Source organism: Emys orbicularis, chromosome 20, assembly GCF_028017835.1.
Source record: "Emys orbicularis isolate rEmyOrb1 chromosome 20, rEmyOrb1.hap1, whole genome shotgun sequence".
Lineage (NCBI taxonomy): Eukaryota > Metazoa > Chordata > Testudines > Emydidae > Emys > Emys orbicularis.
In genome coordinates, this window is record NC_088702.1 from 14897394 (window position 1) to 14909792 (window position 12399).

Sequence of the window (12399 nt, forward strand, 5' to 3'; positions counted from 1 at the left end):
TGATTTCAACTGAGCTCACTTGATTAAGTGTTTCGATAGATTGGAACCACAGCTTCCCGCAAACCAAGTGCTGTTGAGTATCCCGGGCTTCCCAACCTCTCAGTGTCCTCTGGCTAGCTCCGCTGGTTCTGCATGAACTCTGTGCCCATGACAGGGCTGGATCTCCCAGCCTAGACACTGGACTTGAGTTCCCTGCCCTGTTGATAGAACTGGGCTTTTCTCCTTTCAGATCCCTGCAAAACCCTGAAATGCCGGATCAAGGAGAGATGCAAAATTGAAGATGGACAAGAGGCATGTGTTCCTGCCTACACTGGAATCTGCCTGGGCTCAGGGGATGCACAGTACCAAACTTTTGATGGCCTGAAGTTTGACTTGCAGGGCACTTGCAAGTACACCATCGCTAAGTACTGTGGCAGTGACCCTACCCTGGAGTCCTTCACCATCGATGAGAAGAACGACAACAGGGGGAACCAGGATATCTCCTTTTGGCAGGTGACCAATATCTACGTGTATGGGTACAACATCTCCATCTACAAGAGGGAAGTTGGCAAAGTCCGGGTGAGTTTCCCAGCTCAGGGCTCTGTGCCTTTTCTACTTAAACAGTATTTTTTGTGTAGTGCCTCTCACACAAATGGAATCCTAGATACAGGCGACATGAGCTGAATATATCATATGGGCAATACAAGTACATAAATGCAACTGGTCTTGTGTGTTTGACATGGTTGTGATAGATAGATAGATAGTGTAGCTAGATAAATACTGTGTTTATTCAGGGAAAGTCACATTGATTTCAGTGATTCTTTCACATGCCACTGGTTAAAGTGACAATGATTTAAAGCCAAAATGAGTGGCAAGGTGACAGTTGCAGTAAGAACAAGTGAGGATGAAAGAGCAATAACACCTATCATACCTCCCCCCCTCCTGTCTGTCTCTAGCTGAACAGTGTGATCACCAGTCTCCCAGTGACGCTGAAAGACGGTAAAATCAGACTGTACCAGAAAGCCCTCAGCACCGTCCTGCAGACGGACTTCGGCCTCCAGATCGCACATGACAAAAATTGGCGTGTAGTGATCACCCTCCCCAGCAGCTATTATGGGGCCACGTGCGGCCTATGTGGGAACTTCAACCAGAATCCAGAAGATGACATGACGTCATCCAAAGGCATCAGAGTCTCCTCCATCATGGACTGGGCTGCCAGTTGGAAAGTCCAAGACCGGGACCCCTTTTGCTGGAATTATTGCCAAGGCACTTGCCCAATGTGTGATGAGAGCAAGAGAGATCTGTATGGGGATGACAGTCACTGTGGAGTGATCAGTAAAGCACCGGGAGGGCCCTTCAGAGAGTGTCACTCCAGGGTGAGTGCTGATGACTTCTTTGACAGCTGCATCTATGACATGTGTCTGAATGAGGGGGACAAGAGCATTCTGTGTGAGGCGCTGGAGGCCTATGCGAAAGCCTGCAGGAAGCATGGGGTCACTGTCGATGACTGGAGGACGCCATCCAGTTGTGGTGAGTCTGGCAGCTTGGTTTCTTATTGACCACAGTAGCGGTAGTCAATCTGTTTATCTTGTTGATGAGCATGGGGATGGAAATATCCAGGATCCCTGAGGTACTGGGGTCAGCACTGACTCTTAGGGTAGAGCTCCCCCTAGCAGTCAATCAGCTAAGAGCTAACGCGCCTGGCCCTGTTAGTTAATGAGATCTAAAACAATCATTGATTCAGTTGGCTCAGGTACATGTACACTGCAGCTGGGAGGCATAATTCTCAGCTCAGGTGGATATTCACACACTCACTTGGCTTGGGATTGATATCTAAAAATATCAGCATGGATGCAAAGTCACAGGTGACAGTGTAAGCTAGCTGCCCAAGTCTGCTATGTATATATACCCTATATGTGTGATGTATCTGGCAAGCTGACAATGGTGGAGTTCAGTGTTTCTAAGTGTCCATGGAGTATAGGGGGCTGTGGAACTTTTTTGGTGGTCTTCAGAGTGAAGCTGCTATAGACAATTGTGGAGTTAAGAGGGGAGACAGCTCCATGAGATGTGCTTCTCCGATTGAAATGCATGGGATCTGAAGTATCAGAGGGGTAGCCGTGTTAGTCTGGATCTGTAAAAAGCAACAGAGAGTCCTGTGGCTCCTTTAAGACTAACAGATGTATTGGAGCATAAGCTTTCGTGGGTGAATACCCACTTCGTCAGACGCATGTGGGGATCTGAAGGTGCTTAAACCCCTCAGAATTTGACTCTTAGCACCTGCAGCCCTTGCTGACTTATGGACTGAAATCCTTTTCCCGCTGGAGTCAATGAGAATTTGCCAATGAATTCAGTGCCACAGAAACAACCTATTGAGGGTCCTCAGCATGTTTCTGGATCAGAGACATACGCACTTAGGCACATGAATAACTTTAAGCATGTGAGTAGCCTCATTGATTTCAATGGAACTACTCACATGGTTAAATTCTTTGCTGGATTGGGACTATAACTTGCAGCAAGCAAGTCTGTTGACTATCATGGACTTGCCATCCGCTCAGCATGCAATGGGTGGGTAAGCTGGTTCTGCGTGAAGGTTGTGCTCATAACCAGTCTGGCTCTCCCATGCTATCATTATTGTTATTAATTGATAACCCACAGCTTTGCCACTCACGTTTATTGTTTTATGGCAAGTCTAAATATAGGTGAGCAAGTGTTTGTGTTATGTTGAGAAATTTTGGAAGGTGGTGAAAGAGGAGTGTGTGCTGTAATGAGGAGCTATGTGTTTGGGGTTATCATGTGCTGGCTGTGTTGTCGTGTTGGTGGTTGTGTTAATTTGTATCGGGGGGACTGGGCTGAAGAATTTTGTGTTGAATTCTGTGGGTGACGAATGAGGGGTGTGTGTCTGGGGGATCATGTTTGGGGATTTTGTGTTGATTTGTTTGGGCATGTGGACTGCGTTGGAGAGTTTGTGTTAAGTTGTATAGGTGGTGAATCAATCTTTAAAGAACTGTGGGGCAGTCTCCCTTATATCGTTGAATACAAACTAGGTGTAGAGTAAGGGTGGTGGTTGGTTGAGATACCTCTAACTCACAATGGTTAGGACTCTTGGCATGGCATAGGTACACGCCTTACTACTTTATTATATATAGATTATTATGATTATTTATACTACTGTAGCACTTAGGAGCCTAGATACTGGACTTGAGTACCCTGCCATGTTGATATGACCAAAAATTTTTCTTTCAGATGCCTGCAAAGCTCTGAAATGCCGGACCAAAGAGACATGCTGGACTGAGGATGGCCACACATCATGTATTCCTGACTACATGGGAACCTGCTTGGGCTCAGGGGACATGCACTACCAAACTTTTGATGGCCTGAAGTTTGACTTCCAGGGCACCTGCACCTACACCCTGGCCAAATACTGTAGGAGTGACGCTACCCTGGAGCCTTTCACCATTGATGAGAAGAACGCCAATAGGGGGAGCCAGGATATCTCCTTTCTGCGAGTGACCAACGTCTACATCTATGGGTACAACATCTCCATCTACAAGAGGGAAGTTGGCAAAGTCCGGGTGAGTCTCCCAGCTCAGGGCTCTGGCACTTTTCGACTTACAAAGCACAGTACTTTTGTGTAGTGTCTCACATAAACAGAATCCCAAACAGATGCCGTCAGCTGAATATGTCATGTGGGCAATACAAGTACATAAATACATCTGATCTGTATGATCTGTATGTTTGAAAAACTTACAGATAGATAGATAGCAAAAACAAGGCTTTGTGGCTAGATCGATAGCTATTTCAGATAGGTAGAATCTATATAGAGATATAGGGAATTCTGGAAACAGATACTGTAGGTAGATAGTGAAGCTAGATAAATAATGTGTTTATTCAGGGACTTTGGATTGATTTCAATTGTTCTTCTTGACTAAGGAATGGGTAAACAGTGATTAAGGATTTGACCATTATTTTACTTGCTGCTGGTTAGAGTGACAATGAATAACAGCCAAAATGAATGGTGAGTCTACATTTGGAGTAATTGCAAGTGAGGATGAAAGAAGAATAATGCCCTTCATGTTCCTCCCCTCCTGTCTGTCTCTAGCTAAACGGCGTGATCACCAGTCTCCCGGTGACGCTGAAAGATGGTAAAATCAGACTGTACCAGAAAGGCCTCAGCACTGTCATGCAGACGGACGTTGGCCTCCGGGTGGGATATAACAAGAACTGGCATCTGGAAATCACCCTCCCCAGCAGCTATTATGGTGCCATGTGCGGTCTTTGTGGGAACTTCAACCAGAACCCAGAAGACGACATGATGTCCTCCAACAGCATCAAAGTCTCCACCATCGTGGACTGGGCTGCCAGTTGGAAAGTCCAAGACCGGGACCCCTTTTGCTGGCATTCCTGCCAAGAGAACTGCCTGACATGTGATGAGAGCAAGAGAGATCTGTATGGGGATGACAGTCACTGTGGGGTGATCAGTAAAGCAGCGGGAGGCCCCTTCAGAGAGTGTCACTCCACGGTGAGCCCCGACAACATCTTTGACAACTGCATCTATGACGTGTGTCTGAATGAGGAGAACAAGAGCATTCTCTGTGTTGCGTTGGAGGCCTACGCAGACACCTGCGGGAACCTTGGAGTCACTGTCTATGACTGGAGGACCCCGTCCAGCTGTGATGAATTAGGAGGTTGGGATTCTATCGAAACAGGTGGCAATGGGACTAATCTGACAGTTTCCCCTGTTGATGGAGGAGATGGTGAGTGACCTGAGCATGGGGATGGGAAGATCCAGGTTCCTGGGGCATTGGGGTCTGCACTGATTCTTAGGGTAGAGCTCCCCCTATTCTGCAGGGTTTTCATTGTTTGGTTAAGTGTACCCTAGTAGTCTCCCCTCGAAGAACTCGCAAGCCTGAAAGAATGACAGACACAGGTAGCTTATCTGCAATTTGGCTATAAGTGCAATGTATCTAGCAAGCAGGCAATGGTGTAGTTCAGTGTCTATGGGCCATAGGAGTCTGTGGAACATTTCTAGTGGTTTTCAGAGTGAAACAGCATAAGAACAAAGCTGTGGGAGATCCAGGCATTAGGAGGGGAGATCCAGGAGATTAACTTTTTTTCCCATTGAAATACATGGGAGTCAAAGGTGCTTACAACTCTCAGAATTTAACCCCTAGCACGTGTGGCTCCCACTGACAGGCCCGCCGACAGCAATTCCGGGCCCAAGGGCAGCTGCACTGCTGGGTGCGCTCTTCCGGCACGGCCAGGACTTCCACATGCCTGCCTGGCTGCCTTCCCTGCCGTAGGTACCACCCTCCCTGCGCCTAGGAGCCCTGAGGTCCACCTGGGTGATTTAAAAGGGCCCGGGGCTCCTAGCTGCTACCACAGCAATGGCTGGGGGCCGCTGGCCCTTTTAAATTGCCTGGGCCCCTGGGTAATTGCCCCTTTTCCCCCCGTGACATCGGTGGGCCTGCTCACTGATGTATGGACTGAAATGCCACTCTCAAAGGAGTCAGTGGAAATTAGCCAATTACTTCAGTGCCACAGCAATGGGTTATTGAGGGTGTGCTGGATCAGAACCAGGGGCATTTAAGCACACACATAACTTTAAACATGTGAGTATCCTCATTTGTTTCAGTGGAACTGCTCACACAGTTGAGTATCCTCAGCATGCCTTGGTTGGTTCTGCATGAATGCTCTGCTCATGGCAGATCTTGCTCCCCCGGCCTAGACACCTGACTTGAGTCCCCCACTCTGTTGATAGAACTGGGCTTTCTCCTTTCAGAAACCTGCAAAACCCTGAAATGCCGGATCAAGGAGAGATGCAAAATTGAAGATGGACAAGAGGCATGTGTTCCTGACTACGCTGGAATCTGCCTGGGCTCACGGGATGCACAGTACCAAACTTTTGATGGCCTGAAGTTTGACTTGCAGGGCACTTGCAAGTACACCATTGCTAAGTACTGTGGCAGTGACCCTACCCTGGAGTCCTTCACCATCGATGAGAAGAACGACAACAGGGGGAACCAGGATATCTCCTTTTGGCAGGTGACCAATATCTACGTGTATGGGTACAACATCTCCATCTACAAGAGGGAAGTTGGCAAAGTCCGGGTGAGTTTCCCAGCTCAGGGCTCTGTGCCTTTTCTACTTAAAAACAGTATTTTTTGTGTAGTGCCTCTCACACAAATGGAATCCTAGATACAGGCGACATGAGCTGAATATATCATATGGGCAATACAAGTACATAAATGCAACTGGTCTTGTGTGTTTGACATGGTTGTGATAGATAGATAGTGTAGCTAGATAAATACTGTGTTTATTCAGGGAAAGTCACATTGATTTCAGTTTTCAGAGTAGCAGCCGTGTTAGTCTGTATCCGCAAAAAGAACAGGAGTACTTGTGGCACCTTAGAGACTAACAAATTTATTAGAGCATAAGCTTTCGTGGGCTACAACCCACTTCTTCGGATGCATATAGAGTGAAACCTATATTGAGGAGATATATATACACACACATACAGAGAGCATGAACAGGTGGGAGTTGTCTTACCAACTCTGAGAGGCCAATTAAGTAAGAGAAAAAAAACTTTTGAAGTGATAATCAAGATGGCTCAGTACAGACAGTTTGATAAGAAGCAACTGTGAAAATACTTACAAGGGGAGATAGATTATTTATCTAGATATCTCCCCTTGTAAGTATTTTCGCAGTTGCTTCTTATCAAACTGTCTGTACTGAGCCATCTTGATTATCACTTCAAAAGTTTTTTTTCTCTTACTTAATTGGCCTCTCAGAGTTGGTAAGACAACTCCCACCTGTTCATGCTCTCTGTATGTGTGTGTATATATATCTCCTCAATATAGGTTTCACTCTATATGCATCCGAAGAAGTGGGTTGTAGCCCACGAAAGCTTATGCTCTAATAAATTTGTTAGTCTCTAAGGTGCCACAAGTACTCCTGTTCTTTTTATTGATTTCAGTGATTCTTTCACATGCCACTGGTTAAAGTGACAATGATTTACAGCCAAAATGAGTGGCAAGGTGACTGTTGCAGTAAGAACAAGTGAGGATGAAAGAGCAATAACACCTATCATACCTTCCCTCTCCTCTCTGTCTCTAGCTGAACAGTGTGATCACCAGTCTCCCAGTGACGCTGAAAGATGGTAAAATCAGGCTGTACCAGAAAGACCTCCGCACCGTCCTGCAGATGGACTTCGGCCTCCAGATTGCACATGACGAAAATTGGCGTGTAGTGATCACCCTCCCCAGCAGCTATTATGGGGCCACGTGCGGCCTATGTGGGAACTTCAACCAGAATCCAGAAGATGACATGACGTCATCCAATGGCACCAGAGTCTCCTCCATCATGGACTGGGCTGCCAGTTGGAAAGTCCAAGACCGGGACCCCTTTTGCTGGGATTATTGCCAAGGCACTTGCCCAATGTGTGATGAGAGCAAGAGAGATCTGTATGGGGATGACAGTCACTGTGGGGTGATCAGTAAAGCACCGGGAGGGCCCTTCAGAGAGTGTCACTCCAGAGTGAGCGCCGATGACTTCTTTGACAGCTGCATCTATGACATGTGTCTGAATGAGGGGGACAAGAGCATTCTGTGTGAGGCGCTGGAGGCCTACGCGAAAGCCTGCAGGAAGCATGGGGTCACTGTCGATGACTGGAGGACACCATCCAGTTGTGGTGAGTCTGGCAGCTTGGTTTCTTATTGACTGCGATAGCGGTAGTCAATCTCTTTATCTTGTTGATGAGCATGGGGATGGAAATATCCAGGATCCCCCTAGCAGTCATTCAGCCAAGAGCTAACCCGGCTGGCCCTGTTAGTTAATGAGATCTAAAACAATCATTGATTCAGTTGGCTCAGGTACATATACACAGCAGCTGGGTGGCATAATTGTCAGCTCAGGTGGACATTCACACACTCGGCTTGGCATAGGTATCTAAAAATATCGGTGTGGATGCAACGTCACAGGTGACAGTGTAGGCTAACTGCCCAAGTCTCCTATGTATATATACTCTATAAGTGTGATCTATCTGGAAAACAGACTGTGATGGGTTGGGTCACAGAGACCCCGTTGGGACTGCCACCTGATGTGCTGAGACTACCTCTGAGCCCATTGTTCCTGCCGGCTTGGGACTTCAGTACCCTCTCTGTTGAGCCAGACATGCTAGCCTGCTGCAAACACAGACCCAGGTCTGAACCACGTCCCCCAAAAGGTGCAGACTTAATTGAAAACAGCTTAAGAAGTGCTCCTGTCTCTAGCACCCAGACACCCAGTTCCCAATGGGATCCAAACCCCAATAAATCTGTTTTACTTTTTATAAAGCTTATACAGGGTAAACTCATAAATTGTCTGCCCTCTATAACACTGAGAGAGAGAGATGCACAGCTGTTTGCTCCCCCAGGAATTAATTACTTCTCTGGGTAATTAATAAGCAGAAGTGATTTTATTAAGTACAAAAAGTAGGATTTAAGTGGTTCCAAGTAATAACAGACAGAACAAAGTAAATTACCAAGCAAAATGAAACAAAAACATGCAAGTCTAAGCCTAATACAGTAAGAAACTGAATGCAGGTAAATCTCACCCTCAGAGATGTTCCAATAAGCTTCTTAAACAGACTAGACTCCTTCCTAGGCTGGGCCCAATCCTTTCCCCCGGTACAGTCCTTGTTCCAGCTCAGGTGGCAGCTAGGGGATTTCTCATGACTGCAGCCTCCTTTGTTCTCTTCCACCCCCTTATATACCTTTGGCACAAGGCAGGAATCTTTTGTCACTTTGGGTTCCCACCCCTCCTTCTAAATGGAAAAGCACCAGGTTAAAGATGGATTCCAGTACCAGGTGACATGGTCACACGTCCTGTGAGACCCCAAGCCTTCATTCATCCCAGCCTGACTCACAGGAAGTCTCGCAAGTAAACACAGCCATCTACAGTCAATTGTCCTAGTTGATGGGAGCCATCAAGATTCTAAACCACCATTAATGGCCCACACTTTACATAACTACAATAGGACCTCAGAGTTATATTCTATATTCCTAGTTTCAGAAACAAGAATGATACATTCATACAAATAGGATGACCACACTCAGTATATTATAAGCTTTGTAATGATACCTTACAAGAGACCTTTTGCATGAAGCATATTCCAGTTACATTATATTCACACTCATTATACATTATATTCACACACAAATTGCCTTCTATGAGGAGATAACTGGGTCTGTGGATGAGGGGAAAGCAGTGGATGTGTTATTCCTTGACTTTAGCAAAGCTTTTGATACAGTCTCCCACAGTATTCTTGCCAGCAAGTTAAAGAAGTATGGGCTGGATGAATGGACTATAAGGTGGATAGAAAGCTGGCTAGATCGTCGGGCTCAACGGGTAGTGATCTACGGCTCCATGTCTAGTTGGCAGCCAGTTTCAAGCGGAGTGCCCCAAGGGTCGGTCCTGGGGCCGGTTTTGTTCAATATCTTCATTAATGATCTGGATGATGGCGTGGACTGCACTCTCAGCAAGTTTGCAGATGACACTAAACTGGGAGGAGTGGTAGATATGCTGGAGGGTAGGGATAGGATACAGAGGGACCTAGACAAATTAGAGGATTGGGCCAAAAGAAACCTGATGAGGTTCAACAAGAACAAGTGCAGAGTCCTGCACTTAGGACGGAAGAATCCATTCACTGTTACAGACTAGGGACCGAATGGCTAGGAAGCAGTTCTGCAGAAAAGGACCTAGGGGTTACAGTGGACGAGAAGCTGGATATGAGTCAACAGTGTGCCCTTGTTGCCAAGAAGGCTAACGTCATTTTGGGCTGTATAAGTAGGGGCATTGCCAGCAGATTGAGGGACGTGATCATTCCCCTCTATTTGACATTGGTGAGGCCTCATCTGGAGTACTGTGTCCAGTTTTGGGCCCCACACTACAAGAAGGATGTGGAAAAATTGGAAAGAGTCCAGCGGAGGGCAACAAAAATGATTAGGGGGCTGGAGCACATGACTTATGAGGAGAGGCTGAGGGAACTGGGATTGTTTAGTCTGCAGAAGAGAAGAATGAGGGGGGATTTGATAGCTGCTTTCAACTACCTGAAAGGGCGTTCCAAAGAGTATGGATCTAGACTGTTCTCAGTAGTACCAGATGACAGAACAAGGAGTAATAGTCTCAAGTTGCAGTGGGGGGTTTAGTTTGGATATTAGGAAAAACTTTTTCACTAGGAGGGTGGTGAAGCACTGGAATGGGTTACCTAGGGAGGTTGTGGAAACTCCTTCCTTAGAGGTTTTTAAGCTCAGGCTTGACAAAGCCCTGGCTGGGATGATATAGTTGGGAATTGGTCCTGCTTTGAGCAGGGGGTTGGACTAGATGACCTCCTGAGGTCCCTTCCAACCCTGATATTCTATGATTCTATGATTAGCATATTTTCATAAAATCATATGGAGTGCAATGTCTCACAGACTATGATGGAGTTCAGTGTTTCTCAGTGTCCACGGAGCATAGGGGACTGTGGAACTTTTTTGGTGGTCTTCAGAGTGAAGCAGCTATAGATAATTGTGGAGTTAAGAGGGGCGGCAGCTCCATGAGATGTTCTTCTGCGATTGAAATGCATGGGATCTGAAGGTGCTTAAACCTCTCAGAATTTGACTCTTAGCACCTGCAGCCCTTGCTGACTTATGGACTGAAATCCTATTCCCACTGGAGTCAATGGGGATTCGCCAATGAATTCAGTGCCACAGAAACAGCTTATTGACGGTGCTCAGCATATTGCTGGATCAGCGACATAGAATCATAGAATATCAGGGTTGGAAGGGACCTCAGGAGGTCATCTAGTCCAACCCCCTGCTCAAAGCAGGACCAACACCAACTATATCATCCCAGCCAGGGCTTTGTCAAGCCAGGCCTTAAAAACTTCTAAGGATGGCGATTCCACCACCTCCCTAGGTAACCCATTCCAGTGCTTCACCATCCTCCTAGTGAAATAGTGTTTCTTCTTCGAGTGCTTGCTCATATCGATTCCAATTAGGTATGCGTGCGCCATGTGCATGATCGTCGAAAGATTTTTACCCTAGCAACTCTCGGTGGGTCGGCTGAGGTGCCCCCTGGAGTGGCGCCATTATGGCACTCGATATATGCCCCTGCCGACCCGGCGCCCCCTCAGTTCCTTCTTACCACCCGTGACGGTCGTTGGAACTGTGGAGAGCTGCGTAGCTGACCTCCACATCCCTGGCGTTCCTCGTTGTATTGCTAGTTCTTTAGTGTAGTTGTAATTAGTTTAGTAGTTTAGCAAGGGGGCTTATCCCCGTTCCTCTCACCCGGTACCGGGGCTCATGCCCAAGGCTCCGGGCTTTAAGCCTTGCACAGCTTGCCTCAAGCCTATGCCTATTGGAGACCCCCATGACTCCTGTCTGAAGTGCCTGGGGGAAGCTCATCAGCCTGACAAGTGCCATATCTGTAAGGCTTTCAAGCCTAGGACGAAAAAGGAGCGGGACTTCAGGTTAAAACAGCTCCTGATGGAAGCGGCACTTAGCCCAGTGCCCCCGGCACCACGCGCAGATCAGGCACCATCGGTCCGCAGCGCGCCTCCGGCACCGGAGCGTCCCGGTCCTAGTAAGGCCCCTCGGCACCAGACATCCCCGGCACCGACGCAGACGCGACACCGATTGCTCTCATAGCGGCCCAGAAAGCAACAAAAGCCTGCTGCCCCCCCACAAGGGCATGCACCTCCTGCGGTCCCAGCAGAGCAACGTGCCAAGCCGGACCTGACCACAAAGGCCCCGACTCCGGCACCGTCGATTCCGGCACCCCAAGCGCCGTTGAGTCCGGTGCAGATCAGCTCCCCGGTGCACACCGTGGTTGAGCTGGGCCTGCTGTTGACTCCGGAGACTTTCTCCACCGCTTGCGACCTGATCGTGTTGACTGAGCCCGGACCTTCTCAGCCTCTGGCACCGCCGGTACGGGCTGTCCAATCTATTGGGAAGCCCTCATTCATGCGGCCTCCTCAGCAGAGTGAACCAGTTCGGCACCGCTCGAGGTCCCGGTCCCGGTCCCAGTCGTGGTCCTGGTCACGCAGATGGTCCCGCTCTTGGCGCCGCTCGCAGTCCCGGCACCGATCTCCATCTCGGCACCGGTCGTACTCGCGGCACCGCTCCACGTCCCGAAGGTCGCCCTCTCGCTACGATCGGTACCGATCCAGCTCCCAGCACCGCTCATCGCGCAGCCAGTCGTGGCACCGCCTGCACCGTCGATCTTCATCGAGATCCAGGTCGACCTCTCGGCGCCGCTGTGACCGTCGGTCCCGCTCCAGGTAATGGTACCGCTCGGGACACTGGCACCGGTCCCCGACCCCCAGTCGCACGCCAGTGGACGGTGCCGAGCCACCTCAGTAAGTGCGCTCGGCACCGCCATGGCCTTCCCATCAGAACTCGG

General features: G+C 48.4%; 1 protein-coding gene across 1 annotated transcript in view; it reads left to right on the forward strand.

The window, feature by feature from the left end:
- Positions 1–12399, forward strand: part of LOC135892661 (IgGFc-binding protein-like) — a 108467-nt gene that overhangs the window by 94977 nt on the left and 1091 nt on the right. The window contains exons 28-34 of the mRNA XM_065420456.1: positions 230–558; positions 936–1509; positions 3223–3551; positions 4079–4733; positions 5759–6087; positions 7093–7666; positions 11782–12277. Coding sequence (XP_065276528.1) covers positions 230–558; positions 936–1509; positions 3223–3551; positions 4079–4733; positions 5759–6087; positions 7093–7666; positions 11782–12277 — 3286 coding nt within the window. The remainder of the gene's footprint in view (positions 1–229; positions 559–935; positions 1510–3222; positions 3552–4078; positions 4734–5758; positions 6088–7092; positions 7667–11781; positions 12278–12399) is intronic.